Raw genomic sequence first — 19157 nt, forward strand, 5'->3', positions numbered from 1 at the left:
GACCCTTTGCTATGAGACTTGAAATTCATCTCAGGTGCATCCTGCTTTTATTGATCATCCTTGAGATGTTTCTACAACTTGGAGTCCACCTGTGGTAAATTCAAATGATTGGACATAATTTGGAAAGGCGCACACACATGTCTATATATGGTCCCACAGTTGACAGTGCATGTCAGAGCAAAAACCAAGCAATGAGGTCGAAGGAATTGTCCATAGAGCTCAGAGATAGGATTGTGTCGAGGCACAGATCTGGGGTTTGTCAAAAGGCACCTACAGACTCTGACCATTCTCTGGTCTGATGAAACCAAGTCTCAACTCTTTGGCCTGAATGCCAAGCCTCATGTCTGGAGGAAACCTGGCACCATCCCTACAGTGAACCATGGTGGTAGCAGCATCATGCTGTGTGGGCGGGAACGATTTGATCAATTTTAGTATAAGGCTGTAACCTAACAAAATGTGGGAAAAGTCAAGGTCTGAATACTTCCCGAAGGCACTGTACTTTAGTAGCTGAGTTTTTGCTCACCTAGCATGCTCTTGACCATTGTCATTTCTGTAACACCATGTCATTCATTTCATTTTCAATCATATCTCTTTGGGGGGAAGAAACATCTCTGTTTGCTGTGGTGGCAGGGGGTGGATGGTGGGGGTGGAGCGTGGGGACAGGGGGAGGGTGGGGGACAGGTAGATGGTGTGGGACAGGTATATGGAGGATGAGGGTGGGACAGGTATATGGGGGTGGGACAGGACAGGTATATGGAGGATGGGAAGGGGACAGGTGGGTGGAGGTTGGGGGTGGGACAGGTATATGCAGGATGGGACATGTGTATGGACGATTGGGGTGGGACAGGTAAATGGACGATTGGGGTGGGACAGGTAAATGGACGATTGGGGTGGGACAGGTGGTTTGGAGGATGGGGGTGGGACAGGTATATGGAGGATGGGGGTGGGACAGGTGTATGGGGGTGGGACAGGTGTATGGGGGTGGGACAGGTGACTGGAGGATGGGGGTGGGACAGGAGGGTGGAGGATGGGAGTGGGACAGGAGAGTGGAGGATGGGAGTGGGACAGGTATATGGAGGATGGGACATGAGGATGGGGTGGGACAGGTAAATGGAGGATTGGGGTGGGACAGGTAGCTGGGGGTGGGACAGGTATAAGGATGATGGGGGTGAGACAGGAGGGTGGAGGATGGGAGTGGGACAGGAGGGTGGAGGATGGGAGTGGGACAGGAGGGTGGAGGATGGGAGTGGGACAGGAGGGTGGAGGATGGGAGTGGGACTGGAGGGTGGAGGATGGGAGTGGGACAGGAGGGTGGAGGATGGGAGTGGGACAGGAGGGTGGAGGATGGGAGTGGGGCAGGGTCTCAGCCATGGATTCCTATGTGGTAGCTAAGGAGTGGCAGCTACAAGCCCATCCTTAGGGAAGCTTAGGTTTAGCATGTATTATTACTGCACATGATACTGTATTGCTCTGATTAGAACATAGCAACTGTATGACTTCACATGTACTTCAGTTTCCACTCTTGGCCCTGCCCTCGGCTAAGCTGCCTAGGAGGGGAGGCCTAGTGTGAGAGGGTAGTTTGCAAAAAATACTGTAGCTATTCTAAGCCTAGCGAACTGTGTTCTATTTCAATAGACACTTTTAGTATATATTTTTTTATTGACTTGCAGAAGCTCATTCGTCTGTCTGTTTGTCTTATAGGTCTAGGCCATGGGGGGAACCAAAAGCAAGCCCAAAGACGTCAGCTTGGGAGGAGGGGCTGGTAGCCTCAACTTCAGCCCTGCCCAGCACACCCTCACATCCAATCGGAACCCTGCAGTGGACGGGACACGCCAGCCCACTCAGGCCCTGACCAATACCCCGGAGCTGGCCCTGTTTGGGGGTGCAGAGTCCACCAGTAGCGTCACGTCTCCTAACAGAGGGACACTTGCAGGTAAGGCACTAGGGCCCAGATACCCCACTAATAACCTAGTATGGCATAGAAATACATTATTAATTTCATTAAAGGAATGATGATTAAATAAAACGTCTCAAGCTCCATTGGATGCCATATATTTGATGCTACTGACGAGTATATGCAAATCTTATTTAGTACAATTTGAAACACAGTTTACTCTGGGATATCTGAATTGTACATATGGTGTATTTTTAAACATGGTATTGCTATATCACCTAATATTTCATGACCCTCTCTCTTGAGATAAGTGTCTGTCTGCTCTCTCCCCCACAGGAGGAGTGACGACGTTCGTGGCGCTGTATGACTACGAGTCTCGCACTGCCTCTGATCTGTCTTTCAGGAAGGGCGAGCGGCTACAGATAGTAAACAACACGTGAGACAACACACACACTGGGATGAGGATAATGTCACACCTACATGGATAGACTCATATCAAATTGTATTTTTTACATGCGCTGAATACAACAGGTGTAGCCCTTTCCGTAAGATGCTTACATACAAGCCCTTAACCAACAATGCAGTTTAAGAAATAGAGTTATGCCGGTGTTTGGAGGATATATTGGAACCGTGCCAATATATATACTCCAAACACTAGCTTCAAGGGCATTATCACTTTTATACAACAGTTTACCAACATATTCAAATAATGATTGACATATTTTCATTAAAAGTGATAATTTATTCATACTATTTCATCCTTCAACAAGATATAGTCCCGACACATCTAGGGTTGCTACCCCAGTCGGCTGGTTGTTCTTCCTTCCATCCGTTCGGTTGACAGATACGTTAAGTCTTTTTGTTCTGTATCTGGACGCGACCCAGTTGTTTGTTCTAAATGTTCTATTGCCATACTGGCTGGCAACGTTCTTATCCCTTGCTTGCTAGCTAGCCAACTACGGCTAACTTACAGTCACGTCAAACAGTGCTATCAGAATAACAACAGTAGCTGCATTTGCAGCTATTTGTTTAGGCTGTTTTCTAGTGACATTTATTTGGAGACATCCATAACAATGAGCTAATGAGGTGTGATTTCACCTGGCATAGAAAATGTGCTCTCTTGTCAGGACATTGTTGTTGAGAGGAGCTAGCCAACAATACAGCAAACTGAAGCTGGAAAGACTGCAAACTTACTGCACTTCAAAACGCTGCCTGCATGTCTGTCTCATCACGTTCCTTACTATGCGACAGCTGGAGATCAAATTTGAATATTGAAACAATGTTGCAAATGTTGTAGAGACGGACAGCAAGGTTTATACAAGTCTAGGACAAAGAGTGCCAAGTCTAGGACAAAAAGGCTTCTCAACAGTTTTTACCCCCAAGCCATAAGACTCCTGAACAGGTAGTCAAATGGCTACCCGGACTATTTGCATTGTGAGCCCCCAAACCCCTCTTTTTACGCTGCTGCTACTCTCTATTAATCATATATGCATCGTCACTTTAACTATACATTCATGTACATACTACCTCAATTGGGCCAACCAACCAGTGCTCCCGCACATTGGCTAACCGGGCTATCTGCATTGTGTCCCACCACCCGCCAACCCCTCTTTTATGCTACTGCTATTCTCTGTTCATCATATATGCATAGTCACTTTAACCAGATCTACATGTACACACTACCTCAATCAGCCTGACTAACCGGTGTCTGTATGTAGACTCGCTACTTTTATAGCCTCGCTACTGTATATAGGCTGTCTTTTTACTGTTGTTTTATTTCTTATTGTTCACCTAATACCTTTTTTAGACTTGGTTAGAGCCTGTAAGTAAGCATTTCACTGTAAGGTGCACGTGACAAATAAACTTTGATCTGATTTAGTATAAAATAAATATGAGATAATGTCTAGATGCTTTTTATAGTGGAGATCAAGTTTTTAAATGGCCTGGCTGGGCTGATGAGACTGTGGATTGCGCAGTCAGATGGAACAGAGTAAATAGGCATTTTAACTTAATTTTAACGTTATAGATTTAGCAGGTGGTAACTTGTGGAATAGACACCGGCTGGAATGTCCTTTTAACCAATCAACATTCAGGATTCGATCCACCCATTGTATACACACACTGTACTCTGCATGACTGCTCTCTCACTGCGCTGGCTGGCTGTTCTGCCCCCAAACCGCGTGTCAGTCCCCCCTCTGTACAGCCTGTAACCATAGGAACAGACTCTCTTCATAAGGATCTGTTTTGTGTGAGCTGACAGGGTTTTGTTGTAGATGTACTTTTTTCTCATTCACAAAAGCACAGCTGTATGTCTCACTGGTGCTTCTACTTGGAGGCTGATATTTATTTTGTTGCAACTAGCCCCTTTTTTTGTTGTACCTTAGTTGAATGCACTGATTGCTTGATAAGAGTTTCTGCTTAATAACTAAAATGTACTTGTTCAAATTATGAAAATGACTGTTCATTCATTCTGATAATGTAACCCAATCATAGGGAGTCAGTCTGTGATGCGTCTCTGATCAATAGAAGTGCAGTGGACCATATTATTCTAGTGAGCCCCCAATACTGCAGCTATAACAAGTGTTGACCTAGAAGGCCTGAGCTGAGGACAATATAATGATAGTTTTGTTGTTGTTATTATAATAATAACAATAATATTCACCACTGAAGCTGATGCATCTTTACTCTTAGTGTTTTATATTATTTGTCATTTAGCAGACGCTCTTATCTATAGCGACTTACAGTAGTGAGCGCGTGCATTTTAATTCTTTTTCGTACTGGTCCCCTGTGGAAATCGAACAACCTTGGCGTTGTAAGCAACATGCTCTAGCAACTGAGCCACACAGGACCTACAGTGTTACCCAGGTCAAACACATAAAACTAGTGAACCCCCCCCCCCGAGATGATAAAAACATAGATAATGTTTCATTATTATTTCTTATTTATGACCCAAACCCATTGTCTGAAAGGTAACTGAAAGGTCGCTGGTTCGAAATTGGTTGACGTGCCCTTGAGCAAGGCACTTAACGCTAATTGCTCCTTAAAGTCACTCTGGATAAGAGCGTCTGCTAAATGACTAATGTAAAATGTTATGATTTCTGCACTTGATATGCATCATTAGGCTTTCTTGAAATTGATATTAGGTCTACACCACATTTTTGTGCTTCAAATCACCTCTTCTGTTCTCTGTTTTAAATATCGCTGCTTTTAATCTCTTCTGTCTATAAAATCAATGAAAACCCTGCTTTGATGTGAAAGCTTTAGACCAACTTCTGGTTTAATGGTGAGCTAGGCCTATAGCTTCCGTTGTAGTGTTGGGATGAGGGTGTGGTGGATAACTACTGTTGTAATGATTCTTCTGTTCTGTTCACTGTATCTCTACAAATCGACTTTGCTAACACGCTTTCTGTCTCTTTTTTTTTTTAACCCAACCCACCCCCTTCGCATCTCCTCTCTATCTCCCCAAACTATTTCTCCATTACATACCTTCATAATTGTATTTAGGAGAAAGTTGAACAGCAGGTTAGTGATGCTTATGTTGTCTTTGTGTGTCCTTCATGCAAATGTACTGTGTGTGTGTGTGTGTGTGTGTGTCCCGTTGTGAATGTACTATGTGTGTTTGTGTCTCAGTGTGTTCATGTCACTAACGCATCATAGTAGCTGGTTCACATGATGATAACTTCCCTGCATTTGGTTAATTGTGTCGCAGTGCACTTTGGTGTTTGAATCCCTTGTGGATCCATTCCATTAGTATTCCTAGTAGTTGTAGGGCTGATTTCCTAGGACCAGTCCTGGAAACAGCCCTGTAATCTATGGATATTGTAAATAATCTCCTCCTGTTGTTGAGTCTACTCATGAGGAATGTGTGTTCGTTTTTCTTTAGAATCACTCCATGTGAAGTAGAATCCCTCTGTGCAAAGTAGAACATCAGTGATATTCTGTTATCCTTGTCTCCACAGAGAAGGGGACTGGTGGCTGGCTCGATCTCTGACTACGGGAGAAAGTGGTTACATCCCCAGCAATTATGTGGCTCCCTCCGACTCCATCCAGGCAGAAGAGTAAATCTCTCCCTCTCTCTCTCTTATCTATTTATCCTTCCGGCCTTTTCTTCTCTCTCTATGTATTTAATTGAAAATGGAATGCACCTTGAAGGCGTACATACTGTACAAGCTGACATGCATAGACACACATTACAATAACACAAACAAACTGTGTAATGATTCCATTTCTTACCTTTATCCTACCAGTCATCTCAGATTGCCTATGGCTTCCAGGTAAGGGGCAGTAATCAGAATGCAATACTTATTTGATTGGGGCATGCACAGAAGGAGTTTACAAGTCACTTATTTTCAGAAACCAGCACGGGCGGTTCTCTCTCCCTCTATCTCACAAAGACACACCTTTTCCCCTCCTCTCAACCTGGTCCCCGTGTCTCGTGCTCTCTCCCCTCTCTTCCCTAGGTGGTATTTTGGGAAGATCACACGTCGCGATTCGGAGCGGCTCTTGTTGGGTCTGGAGAACAGGAAAGGAACGTTCTTAGTGAGAGAGAGCGAGACCACCAAAGGTGAGTGTCTAAGGCTAGCATCTCCAGTGGAAACACATCACAAAGCGTCTCTACTGACAATTAAGACCACACTGGAATGCCAGCCCATTGGCATTGTCCTTTTTCTTGGGATGAAGTGGTGTAGCTGTGTAAACATGTTCTTTTGAAGTAGCTGTTTGCAGCTTTTTTTATCAATAAAAAACTGATTTGTAAGATCAGAATAGAGATTGGGGAAGCACATCTTAATTTAAAATTGACAAAAATGAAAAAACAGTGCACTGTCTGATAAGACATTGTTCCTCACTGTTCTAGTTCTTGTGCCTTGCTGTGCTGTTTGCTAGACGAATGCTGTTTTAGACAGTGAAGCATTAGGGCAACTGGGGAAAGGTTAGATGTGATGCCTCTGATACTGCACTGCCATGGTAATATTACACACTCTCCATGGTCTGTGTGCGTGCGTGGCCAAGCTCAACCTAGAGAGGGAGGGTAAAAAGGGGAACGGGGGGGATACCCTGCTGGTAGCTGAGTGGGAGCAGTGGGGAGGCCTCTGTGACTGAGTGGGACAGAAGTAGGTCATTGTAGACCCAGGGGCGTGTTCAGCAGGGAAAAACAGAGGGGAACAAGTGTTCAGATAGAAATATGTTATGTAGAACAAACATGCCTCGCGATAACATGTAGAATAAGGAATCATGTTGGCTCTGTTCGAGAACCACAAGCCCTACCGCGTAGTTCAAACAGAGAGGGAAGGAGGGGAGAATTCCCAGGCTTTGAGTTCAATCATCAGGCTGGCTCACTGGGCTGGTGCTGCCCTCTGGTGAGAGACTGGCTACTGCTTAGTTTTTGTGGGACTTGTCACAAGGGAAAGGAACTTATCAACACAAAAGGACCCATTCAAACGACTCTTCCTTTGGAACTCAGGAAGACTAGAAGTCGCCTAAGGCATCAGCTAATGGAATGAAAAATAAAGGAGGAAGCAATATTTCCACTCCAAGGTTATCTTGCTTTCTTTACTGATTTCCTCTCTTATGTTCCCCTCCCCAGGTGCCTACTGTCTGTCAGTCTTGGACTATGACAACACTAAAGGGCTGAACGTGAAACATTACAAGATCAGGAAGCTGGACAGTGGAGGGTTCTACATCACCTCACGCACTCAGTTTAACAACCTACAGCAGCTTGTCGCACACTACCACAGTGAGTTATTCTTTCTAAATAAAAATAGAAAATGGAAACTCTACTGCTGTACATGTGTGAAGAACAACTAACAGTAACACTACCAGAAGATGATATTGAAGCTCACCATGTTTCCTTCCCTTCCTCTCAGAGCATGCAGACGGACTGTGCCACTGTCTGACAGAGGTGTGTCCCGTACTGAAGCCTCAGACCCAGGGCCTAGCACGCGATGCCTGGGAGATCCCCAGGGACTCCCTCCGCCTCGACCTCAAACTGGGACAGGGATGCTTCGGAGAGGTCTGGATGGGTAAGACGGTCTCTCTCCACTATCACTACTGTCTTTGGGATTTAATCAGCTACTGTAGGAATCAGTGTAATTCTCCTGATCTTCAGCCGACTCCCTAAACTGATCTGACAAAGCAGGGGGTATTGCCATGTAGAGGACCTCAAATGTAGAGTGCATTTATAGAGTGCATTTATCATTGCATCAAAATATTTTCCTTGGCAGTTGGCATTATTTAAAAAAACATGATCTGATGACAATTGGAACTTCAACAACATAACTGTGTAACCTTTGTCTGTGAAGGCACGTGGAATGGTACGACGCGGGTAGCAATCAAGACCCTGAAGACGGGTACCATGTCCCCCGAGGCCTTCCTCCAGGAGGCTCAGGTCATGAAGAAGCTGAGACATGAGAAGCTTGTCCAGCTCTATGCTGTGGTGTCTGAAGAACCCATCTATATTGTTACTGAGTACATGGGACAAGGGAGCTTATTGGACTTCCTGAAGGGAGACATGGGAAAGATGCTCCGCCTTCCTCAGCTGGTAGACATGGCCTCACAGGTAAGAGAGTTTAGATATGGAAAATACTGTCTAGTCAAATTATGTACCCCTTCTCTCTCACACACACAGACACACTGTCAATCAAAGCTAAACCTGTCTCCTCTTCAGATTGCCTCAGGGATGGCGTACGTAGAGAGGATGAACTACGTCCACAGAGACCTCAGGGCTGCCAACATCCTAGTGGGAGACAACATGGTGTGTAAAGTGGCTGATTTCGGCCTGGCCCGCCTCATAGAAGACAACGAGTACACCGCCAGGCAGGGTAAGACCACTAGAGGGTGTGGATTACCATCTCTCTCTTTCTATTGTCTCTCTCACCTCACTCTTAATCTTTCAGTTTCCAGACAAATTGGAATGCTGTCCTCAGATATTTCTGAGATGTCTCTAGTTTAATGTGTGTCTCTCTTTCTTGTTGCAGGAGCAAAGTTCCCCATCAAGTGGACAGCCCCTGAAGCTGCGCTGTATGGCCGCTTCACTATCAAGTCTGACGTCTGGTCGTTCGGGGTCTTGCTGACCGAGCTGGCCACTAAAGGCAGAGTACCATATCCAGGTAGCTACCATGACTCTTCTATAATGTCACTTAGTTAACAGATCCCATATTTAATTGAATTGCTTATCCCTCTCAGAGCACATTCCTTGACTTCTTGCCAAAGACGCACAGTGCTGGCAAGCAAGACTTCCTATGTGATGACACTGTTATCCTTTGAAACCATGAAGGTTGACTGAGTATCTTTGGGGTAATCATTCTGTGCCTGCGAGTGGTCCCTGTATATTGATGTTTGTGTTCTCTCTCTCCCTCCACCCTCTCTCTCTGTCTCCAACTCCCTCGCCCAGGCATGGTGAATCGGGAGGTGTTGGACCAGGTGGAGCGTGGTTACAGGATGCCCTGTCCAGCTGAGTGCCCTGAGTCCCTCCACGACCTCATGTTGACCTGCTGGAGGAAGGATGCCGAGGAGCGGCCCACCTTTGAGTACCTGCAGGGCTTCCTGGAAGACTACTTCACCTCCACTGAGCCCCAGTACCAGCCTGGAGAGAACCTGTAGTGCTGTAGCAGGGCTCAGGGTGGAAGAGAGGAACAGTGCTCTGGATACAACCACACTAACCTCTGAAGCTCTGACCTCTGTTGTGCACCTGGAACTGAACTACCAATGGCCACACACACACTCATTACTACCATTAGCATTATTCATTGTGATGATATCATGATTTAGTTATCTTATTGATATCCTTCTGATTTGAACAGGACAGTAGGAATCTACTGGTTAATTTTGAGTTGTGTTCATGCCTGTCAGTTACTGTATGCTCCTATTGACGTTGTGCGGTAACTCCAAACGCATCATCAGACATTTGACATGAGTAGCCACCTACTGTATGCACCACTTCAATGCATCTCTCTATAGCTACACCTTTGGAGGGCTAAATAATCGACTGACTTCTCATATTCCAATTGGTTCCTTTCTATAATGAGGATGTTTTCTTGTTGTGGTATGCTGGGCACTGTCTTCCAATCTATACCCACAGTCTGCTTGAGAAGTAACTCTGAGGGGTACTTTTTTCAGGATATCACTTACTGTATGTTGTGTTTTTGATTAATTTAGTTATCAAACCTGAATAACTGGAATATTTGACAATATTATCAGGTCACAGGCATTTCAGGTGAATATTTCTCCTCTACATTGTAGCCATTCTTGACTAAGCATTTATGGTACTACTGACAGTTTGAGAAGTTGGCCGAGGTGGGCGGCACTTCGACTTCGCAGAGACTTCTAGACATGGAACACCTCTTCAGGCACTCCTAAAGAAGAGGAGATGGGAATGATTTGTTTGTTTATTTGCATTCTCTATTTACAACTTTTCTAGAAGAAGACAAACGGCTACTGATGAACACAGTCTCCTCTCAGGACTGGGACCATGAATCCTGCTGCAATGTTTTTGTGCCAATGATCAAAACAACTATTTTCTACTCTCTTCTATTGTTTAAAGTGTATTTTTATTACTCTTGATTAACTTTTTATATCTACGAAGTTCAATAAGCGTTTTCCTGTAATTATATACTTCAATGATAATCGACTTATTTGTGAATCATGCTCAAACACTTGTGTACTGCATACCTAATAATACCATCCATTTTCCATCCAATATATAAGGAATGCATTTTAAGTCTTTGGTTGTTCAAACATTCAGATTAAAACCCAGTCAATGTTCTGCAATGGTTTTCAGTTATTTTCAGTAAAGGAGTAACTATAAGACCTTTCACAATATATTCTTTGAAAAGTGTTATCAGTGCAGCTGCTGGTCATTTTGGAGGTAATTCATGTGGTTTTGTTTTCATTGAATGATGGAGAGATTATTCTGAAAATATGAGGACTGAGGTTTCCAGTGGCTTGGGAAGCTGAATTGGCATTTTGAATATCCACGGTCATTGGAAAATTGTACATAAATATCCTCATTGCTAATATTTTTGTATATATCCTGTTGGTAATTTATTAATTTTTAAAGATACTTTTGGTTTGTCTTGTCTATTTTCAGCATCATTCTACCACTGGCCATCATGTCTATGGTACATCTTTTGGTGAAGAAAGTGGTGTATTTTCTTTATATAATTACATCCTTATTCGTTCCACTTTTATCTTTATACGTTGTGTTCATATTGTGTCCATCTATCTGTAAATCTAAGCTCTGTGGTACTCTGCAATCAAAAAAATAAACAATGACTCGTATTGAAAACAATCTCTTCATCTGGTCAGAATAAGAGAAGACCTTTTTATATAACCTATAAAGGTGTCTCTGATTATATTTTTGCTATCAAAAACTGTAGTCAAAACTCAATTGCTCAACTGCTATCAAAACTGAATCATACAGTTGGGGCCAAATATATTGGCACCCTTGCACTTTTCTTAACTTATTCCCTATTTCTTCCTAAATAAGTTTAAATTGAAAAAAAGATTCACAACTTGTTATTGGCTTTTCAACATTGCAGAACCCATTTCATTTTTGCTAACTTTTTTAAACAATTTTAATTTAGAAAATAAAGAAAAATGGTATTGACAAAATTGTCACCCAGCTCGTACTTGGTTGCACAGCCATTGCCAACAAAGGCTTCTTGTCATTTGCTTTATCTATCTACGGGCAATTTGGCCCACTCTTCAGCAGCAAACTGCTCTAATTCTTTAATGTTTGATGGGTGCCCTCCACCAACTGATGATTTCAGCTTTTGCAGTAGGTTATGGATGCGATTCAGATTTGGAATCTTGACTAACCACTCCAGGGCAGTCCAGCGTTTCTTCTTGGTGCTTTTTATCTGTGTTTGTTGTGGTTGTCATACTGGATGACCTACATCCCACAACATTTATCAGAGAGACAGTTTTTTGAACATTGCACTCCAAAACACCTTGATTTCATGATGTCTTGCACACTTTCAAGTCCCCCAGTACACAATCCCACAGTATGATTAAACCTTCCCATAAAATTGATATTAGGGATTTTTTTTTCTTTGAATGCTTAACTTGGTCATTGGTAAATATAGAAAGACCCCACTGCTGAAAGAGACAAAAGAAAGCCCTATTGAACTAAATTCACCTAAAAGAGCCTAAATCCTGGGGGAAATGTTCTGTGGACCAATGAAACAAAATCGGAGCTCTTTGGCACTAGAGATTATCCGTTTTTTTTTTCCACGTTCAACCCATTGTCCAAAAACTTGGTCTCCATTGAAAGTTCTGGGTCTTCCCAGCAGGACAATAACCCCAAACACCCACATCACAAAGAATCCAGGAATGGTTAAGAAGGGATGCTGAACTGTTCTGGAGTGGCCAGCGAAGAAGAGTCCATATCTGAAACATCAAAAACCTATGGCAAAATCTGAAAACAGCATTTGTTTGAGGGCACCCCTCAAATATTGAAGAATTACAGCAGTTTGCTGCTGAAAAGTGTGCCAAATTGCCAGTTGAAAGGTGCAGCAAGCTCATTGGTGGCTACAAGAAGTGTTTGTCTGCAGTTATATTGGCCAAAGGCTGTGCAACCAAGTACTAGCTATGGGTGACAATTTAGTCGATGCCATTTGTCTTTATTCAATTAAATTGTAAACTTAAGTTTACAAAAATAGAATTGGTTCTGCAATGTTGAGTTAGTGGTTACTAAATGTTTTATTTTTTTAAAAATGAGAAGAAATTGGGAATTATTTAAGAGAAGTGCAAGGGTGCCAATATATTTGGCCACAACTGTACATTTACATGTCGACATCTCCTATTTCTAAGGACATTGATGGGGAGGCTGGTTTGCGAACTGTTCCTCTGTTATTGTTACAACGAATGACAGTGTTTTTATAGAAGACATCTGATGTACTATGGTACAGCATAGTGTATATCTAACTGTGGATAGAAGACTTACATTATAAATGCAACCTTTTTTATTTAGGTAAGACCAACTCCTGGAGAATGCCAACATTTCATAAACCACTATAAATTCCTACACTGTTTTTCCTCAGACATGAATTATTAATCTTTTATAAGTATGCTATTATTAATATGACTTGTTATTTTATGTCCTGTGAACATATGGAGCAGCAGATTGACTAGGCTGTTGTCTTAATCCTAATGTAATCCCTGTTGTTCCATCATCTTGAAAAACCAAGGACATGTCTCCATTGGGTTCTTTGGGTCTTTCTCCTCAACCTATGCAGTTTTGGGATTTGTGATATTCCTGTGTATATTCTTTTTTACTGCATTCAGTGGAACATTTTAGAATTTCAGGCAATGTTTTTTCTGTTGTCTAAATAATACTGTACATTGTTTAAAATTCAAATGGCAATGTTGGAATAAAATGTTTAAATTGCCAACTGTAATCTGTCACATTGTAATTTGTTGAAAACGCAATAAATTATGGTTCTTATATTGATGGTAACCAGACAGAGAGTCAATTGATGCTTACCCATTGACAGGAAATGGTGTCTAGCTACACATAGAGATAAATAGTAATGGCGTATTTTTGTGGGCCCTAACTCTGCCATGGTTCGTTGGACAAAGCCTATGGGAAAATGAATGGAGTTTTTGGAGGGTTTTTAGATAAACTCAGAAAATAAGGTCTGTGGGAACACAGGCTTATGAGATTTTATACGTTTTGTTCTATGAGATCATTTTTTATCAGTTACCGTCCCTTTTTGTGAATTTGTAAGCATTTATGTAATTTTTAAAAAGCACATAAAGAACATAATACCTAAAGGTCATGATTGATTATCTCATAAAACAAAATATATAAGAGTCTATGTTAACCTCAGACCTTATTTTCATAGTTTATCCCAAAACCCTATTCTTTTCCCCACAGGAATGGCTGAACAAACCAGAGGTAACTCATTCCCAGTTGTTAGGACTACAAGCCGGCGAGCCCTATTCTCGCTATCCATAACAGACTGGATGCCAAATAGAACTTCAGACCTACAACTCGAGCCCATTAGGCTTTCGTTTCATTCTGAAGTGATGGCATCCTTTCAGTGAGCTTATACAGGGTGGAGGTAAAGGTGCAGTGACTGACTCACTGTCATCATATCCAAAACGTACTTTGAGCTAAATTGGTCTAATTGCATATCTTTGAGATACTAACCTGATATCATTTTTAGAGGTTTTGAACATAACATTCCTGATGTCATGTGCTGTAAACATTTTAAACAAATAATGTCAAATACATATTTTATGTTATTGAGTAGCCCAGGCTAGATATTATAGTAGGCTATTGTAGGCCTGTTTGTCACATCTTCATTCAATATACGATATGATAGAAAACAACATAAAAACAATGACGTGAACATTTTAGTGTTATATTACTTTAAGTGAAGCAATGCCCTGACATTGCATAATTGGCAGAAACGCACGGATAAGTTATCATAATGTCTGCTGGGCGCGCGTACAGCCGTAGGTGATCAAATGAACGATTTCGGTTTTTCACTTCCTGATTTCAATGGTATAACCAATGAACTGACAATACACGGACCGATTTCTTTCGGGAATTAACCTCCACTGAACAAAAACGGATTGAGCGAACAGAACACTAACTTCATGATTACGCTCTAGTTATACCTTTACTCGACAAGGTAATGTATTAATCTGTTTTTAAAATGTGTTAACATGTTGTGCTGAAGCATTTTATTCGAAAACTTACTGACTGAATTCAGGGATAGACACAACCGAGTCCAGCAATTTGAGGCGGCAGGTAGCCAAGTGGTTGTGCCAGTAACCGAAAGGTTGCTGGATCGAATCCCCGAGCAGACATGGTACAAATCTGTCGTTCTGCCCCTGAACAAGACAGTTAACCCACTGTTCCCCGGTAGGCCGCCATTGTAAATAATACTTTGTTCTTAACTGATTTGTTTAGTTAAATAAAGGTTCAATTAAACATTTCACAAAAAATTGTAATATTCCAGATACTGGGCCATTTTGAAATCGTAATCAGAATGTTCTGTTGGGGAGGATTGGCACACACCATATTATTCAGCAACACCATTAACTGTTATTTTTAATCTCTCTCTACCCCCCTCCCTGTCTCTCTTTACCCCCTCATCTCTCTCTCCCCTTCCTCTCGCTCTCTACTGCCCCCCCTCCCCTTCCTCTTGCTCTCTACTGCCCCCCCCCCCCTTCCTCTCGCTCTCTACCGCCCCCCCCTTCCTCTCGCTCTCTACCGCCCCCCCCTTCCTCTCGCTCCCTACCTCCCCCCCTTCCTCTCTGTCTTTCCCCCCCTTCCTCTCCCCCTCTTTCCCTTCCTTCTCTTTCCCTCCCTCTCCTTCCCCTTCTCTTTCCCTCCCTCCCTCCATCCCCCTTCTCTTTCCCTCCCTCCATCCCCCTCCCTCTCTTTCTTTCACTATCTCTCTTGAATTTATATTGTGGCTACTGTTCTGCTGTCCTGCCCCTTTACTGGTTCCAACTTTCGGCTGCTCTGTCATGTTACAGAGGCATCCAGCATCCTGACAATATACACAGCATTGGCAGAGCCTTTGTTCTCAGCTGACCTTGTGACAGGGTAAGTCAACAAACATTTTCCACTGTTGTTTTCTCAAAAGTATTGAACTAACTTGATCATTGCTCTGTCAGTCTACTTCATAAGGAAGATTATTCCTCACTCTTCAGGTTTTTTCTCTCTTGGCTATGTTCATATTTGTCATGCCAAGATGTGTTTCAGAAAGAACCTGAAAGTTCATTCCTGACTCTAAATGGTGTGTTTTTACCAGTCAGATTCTCTGTGTTTTACAGTGTAGCATTCTTACCCACATCACCACAATAGTTAAGAACAGGCAAGACCGGTCTGCTTGTTATCTTCCACCACAGTAGCCAACGCTGCATTGAGGATGTCATCCGTCTTTCAACAGTATGAACAAGTATACTACTGCTCTTCTCTCTTAAATGATATAATCCGGATATTGAGTATGAAGAAGAATTACATAGCTTTATCAAATCAAAATCAAGTCAAATTTTATTTGTCACACTGTATTTAGCAGATGTTATTGGGGTGTAGCAGAATGCTTGTGTCCCTGGTGCCAACTGTGCAGTAATATCTGTTAGAAATCTGCTGCGTGACCAATAAGAAGTACCAAAATATGACATCCAATAGAGGCTGAGTAACCAGTCATAAGAGACAGACACATGACTGAGAGAAGATGACATGACGATGAAAAGCTGGGGACAGTAGGATGGGATAGGATTACTGTTACTGTATTTGACACACTTTTGTATTTGTTTCCCTAAGGAGGTCCATTGAGAGAGGGACTTTAACCTAGACTTTTGTGCCCACATGCAAGCTGTTAATCATTGTTAATCAAGGAAGCATTAATTATTGTCTGAACACGACCATTTCCGTTTGTGTGTGTGTGTGCTTCTCTGGTAGTGCCAGCTGTATAGCATGTACCAGTTTGATGTACCAGTCACAACTGTTTTAATGCATGACTCTCCAAAGAGCTTTTTGGTTATGAATTTAATCATGACTGGGTAATGATGTTGGTCATGATTTGATTGTGGTTAGTCATCTCCAGTGCAGCAAGATCCTGAGTAAATAGATAGATGGCATTTCTTTCTGTGTGACTGTTGGTCACAATACTGAAGATGTGGATCTGACAGCTATAGGGTTTCAACTGTAAATTCTGCAGTTATTGCAGTGGAACTAATGGGTCATTTTTTTAATGCAAAATCTGACTTCAAAGTCTTTTGTCTCGACAGACAGCGATTTTTGATTATCCATGATATATTCTGATCAATTGTCTTGTTCTTGTGTCAGGAAATAATACACCTGACCATTACAACCGATCAAAGATTTTGACCAAATTCCTAGTTACTGCGTTTTGCCTTTTGCAGGGCAGTTAATTTACTCTATGCTAGATCAATGGATAACATCAAGCTGTCGACGAGCTGTCCTTTAGGTTTCAAACACGACACACAGCTACACAGCCAGACCAGTTACACATAGGTTGGCAGGAGTGGGACTGTTGTCGGATATATTGGCCAGTTAATTGCAAGTCATCTAAGCTGTGAACAGCAGTAATCATTTGATGGTGTAAAATGAGGCAGGGTTGAGGACAGGCCATGGTAGTTAGATTTAGCTCTATGACAGTGCAACTATATGAGGGGCAAAGAGAAAGCAGGAAAGACATGGTGCCCTGTTTCTAGCACCTAGCCAACAGCATTTTTGGTGTTGTTTCTCACATTATTTACTCAGAATGTTTTTTGCATTATTACCTACAGCCGAAAATAACATTTGGACATTAGATTGGCAGTCAATAGAAATTCTACCAGAAATTAGACTTCTCTGAATTGGATCCTGTGTTTGAGCTCCCTGAGGCAGTTCCATTCATCCCGGGAGCTGCACTAAAACCCTGATTCTGGAGAAGAGGAATAAGGAGCTCCTAGTCAGACTCGGGAGGCGTGCATACCATCCACTTCTGCCCAGCATATTACTCACTAACGTTCAGTCCCTGGACTATAAAGTACACATTCTCCAGGATAGGATCTCCTACCAGAGAGACATCAGGGACTGTAACATACTGTTTTACTGAATCATCTCTCTCCCCAGATATATTGTCTTGTCTATTCAGCCAGTGGGGTTCTTTATCCATTGTGCGGACAGGAAGAATGAACTCTCCTGGTGTATGTTTCATGATTACCTACTCATGGTGTGACTGTGGTAACGTACAGGAATTCAAATCCTTTTGTTCTCCCGATCTGGAATGCCTCACCATTAAATGCCGACCACATTACTTCCCCAGAAAATGTTCTTCGGTCGGCGTCACATCCGTGTATATTCCCGAGGTCTACAGGGGTGTGTACTATAACTATAACTATATATTTTTTTATACGAAGAAAATATTTACCAAATAAACTAAAGTATAAAAAAGAATATATATACACACATACATCCATATATACATCCATATATACATATATACATACAGTGCCTTGCGAAAGTATTCGGCCCCCTTGAACTTTGCGACCTTTTGCCACATTTCAGGCTTCAAACATAAAGATATAAAACTGTATTTTTTTGTGAAGAATCAACAACAAGTGGGACACAATCATGAAGTGGATCAACATTTAGTGGATATTTCAAACTTTTTTAACAAATCAAAAACTGCCCCCTTAAGTTAATACTTTGTAGCGCCACCTTTTGCTGCGATTACAGCTGTAAGTCGCTTGGGGTATGTCTCTATCTGTTTTGCACATCGAGAGACTGAAATTTTTTCCCATTCCTCCTTGCAAAACAGCTCGAGCTCAGTGAGGTTGGATGGAGAGCATTTGTGAACAGCAGTTTTCAGTTCTTTCCACAGATTCTCGATTGGATTCAGGTCTGGACTTTGACTTGGCCATTCTAACACCTGGATATGTTTATTTTTGAACCATTCCATTGTAGATTTTGCTTTATGTTTTGGATCATTGTCTTGTTGGAAGACAAATCTCCGTCCCAGTCTCAGGTCTTTTGCTGACTCCATCAGGTTTTCTTCCAGAATGGTCCTGTATTTGGCTCCATCCATCTTCCCATCAATTTTAACCATCTTCCCTGTCCCCGCTGAAGAAAAGCAGGCCCAAACCATGATGCTGCCACCACCATGTTTGACAGTGGGGATGGGTGATGAGCTGTGTTGCTTTTACGCCAAACATAACGTTTTGCATTGTTGCCAAAAAGTTCAATTTTGGTTGAGAGCACCAGAGCACCTTCTTCCACATGTTTGGTGTGTCTCCCAGGTGGCTTGTGGCAAACTTTAAATGACACTTTTTATGGATATCTTTAAGACATGGCTTTCTTCTTGCCACTCTTCCATAAAGGCCAGATTTGTGCAATATACGACTGATTGTTGTCCTATGGACAGAGTCTCCCACCTCAGCTGTAGATCTCTGCAGTTCATCCAGAGTGATCATGGGCCTCTTGGCTGCATCTCTGATCAGTCTTCTCCTTGTATGAGCTGAAAGTTTAGAGGGACGGCCAGGTCTTGGTAGATTTGCAGTGGTCTGATACTCCTTCCATTTCAATATTATCGCTTGCACAGTGCTCCTTGGGATGTTTAAAGCTTGGGAAATCTTTTTGTATCCAAATCCGGCTTTAAACTTCTTCACAACAGTATCTCGGACCTGCCTGGTGTGTTCCTTGTTCTTCATGATGCTCTCTGCGCTTTTAACGGCCTCTGAGACTATCACAGTGCAGGTGCATTTATACGGAGACTTGATTACACACAGGTGGATT

The 19157-nt window shown here is 42.4% G+C and overlaps 2 protein-coding genes across 6 annotated transcripts in view; both read left to right on the forward strand.

Moving 5' to 3' along the window:
• LOC109908261 (proto-oncogene tyrosine-protein kinase Src) overlaps nucleotides 1-13339 on the forward strand; it is a 41871-nt gene extending 28532 nt beyond the window's left edge. Inside the window, exons 2-13 of one of the 4 annotated variants that reach the window (XM_020506854.2) lie at nucleotides 1702-1933; nucleotides 2231-2330; nucleotides 5399-5416; nucleotides 5854-5952; nucleotides 6142-6168; nucleotides 6355-6458; nucleotides 7479-7628; nucleotides 7759-7914; nucleotides 8194-8450; nucleotides 8559-8712; nucleotides 8869-9000; nucleotides 9285-13339. In XM_020506854.2, coding sequence (XP_020362443.1) covers nucleotides 1711-1933; nucleotides 2231-2330; nucleotides 5399-5416; nucleotides 5854-5952; nucleotides 6142-6168; nucleotides 6355-6458; nucleotides 7479-7628; nucleotides 7759-7914; nucleotides 8194-8450; nucleotides 8559-8712; nucleotides 8869-9000; nucleotides 9285-9493 — 1629 coding nt within the window. In that variant the 5' untranslated portion in view covers nucleotides 1702-1710 and the 3' untranslated portion in view covers nucleotides 9494-13339. The remainder of the gene's footprint in view (nucleotides 1-1701; nucleotides 1934-2230; nucleotides 2331-5398; nucleotides 5417-5853; nucleotides 5953-6141; nucleotides 6169-6354; nucleotides 6459-7478; nucleotides 7629-7758; nucleotides 7915-8193; nucleotides 8451-8558; nucleotides 8713-8868; nucleotides 9001-9284) is intronic. The other 3 variants (XM_020506855.2, XM_031794550.1, XM_020506856.2) reach the window with 3 other exon arrangements.
• A 1004-nt stretch (nucleotides 13340-14343) lies between these two features.
• The window catches only part of LOC109908262 (F-actin-monooxygenase mical1), a 45719-nt gene continuing 40905 nt past the window's right edge, over nucleotides 14344-19157 (forward strand). Inside the window, exons 1-2 of one of the 2 annotated variants that reach the window (XM_020506857.2) lie at nucleotides 14344-14532; nucleotides 15386-15455. The gene's annotated coding sequence lies outside the window, so the exon portion shown is untranslated. The remainder of the gene's footprint in view (nucleotides 14533-15385; nucleotides 15456-19157) is intronic. The other variant, XM_020506859.2, reaches the window with a different exon arrangement.

The sequence above is a fragment of the Oncorhynchus kisutch genome, linkage group LG17 (assembly GCF_002021735.2).
Source record: "Oncorhynchus kisutch isolate 150728-3 linkage group LG17, Okis_V2, whole genome shotgun sequence".
Taxonomy (NCBI): Eukaryota; Metazoa; Chordata; class Actinopteri; order Salmoniformes; family Salmonidae; genus Oncorhynchus; species Oncorhynchus kisutch.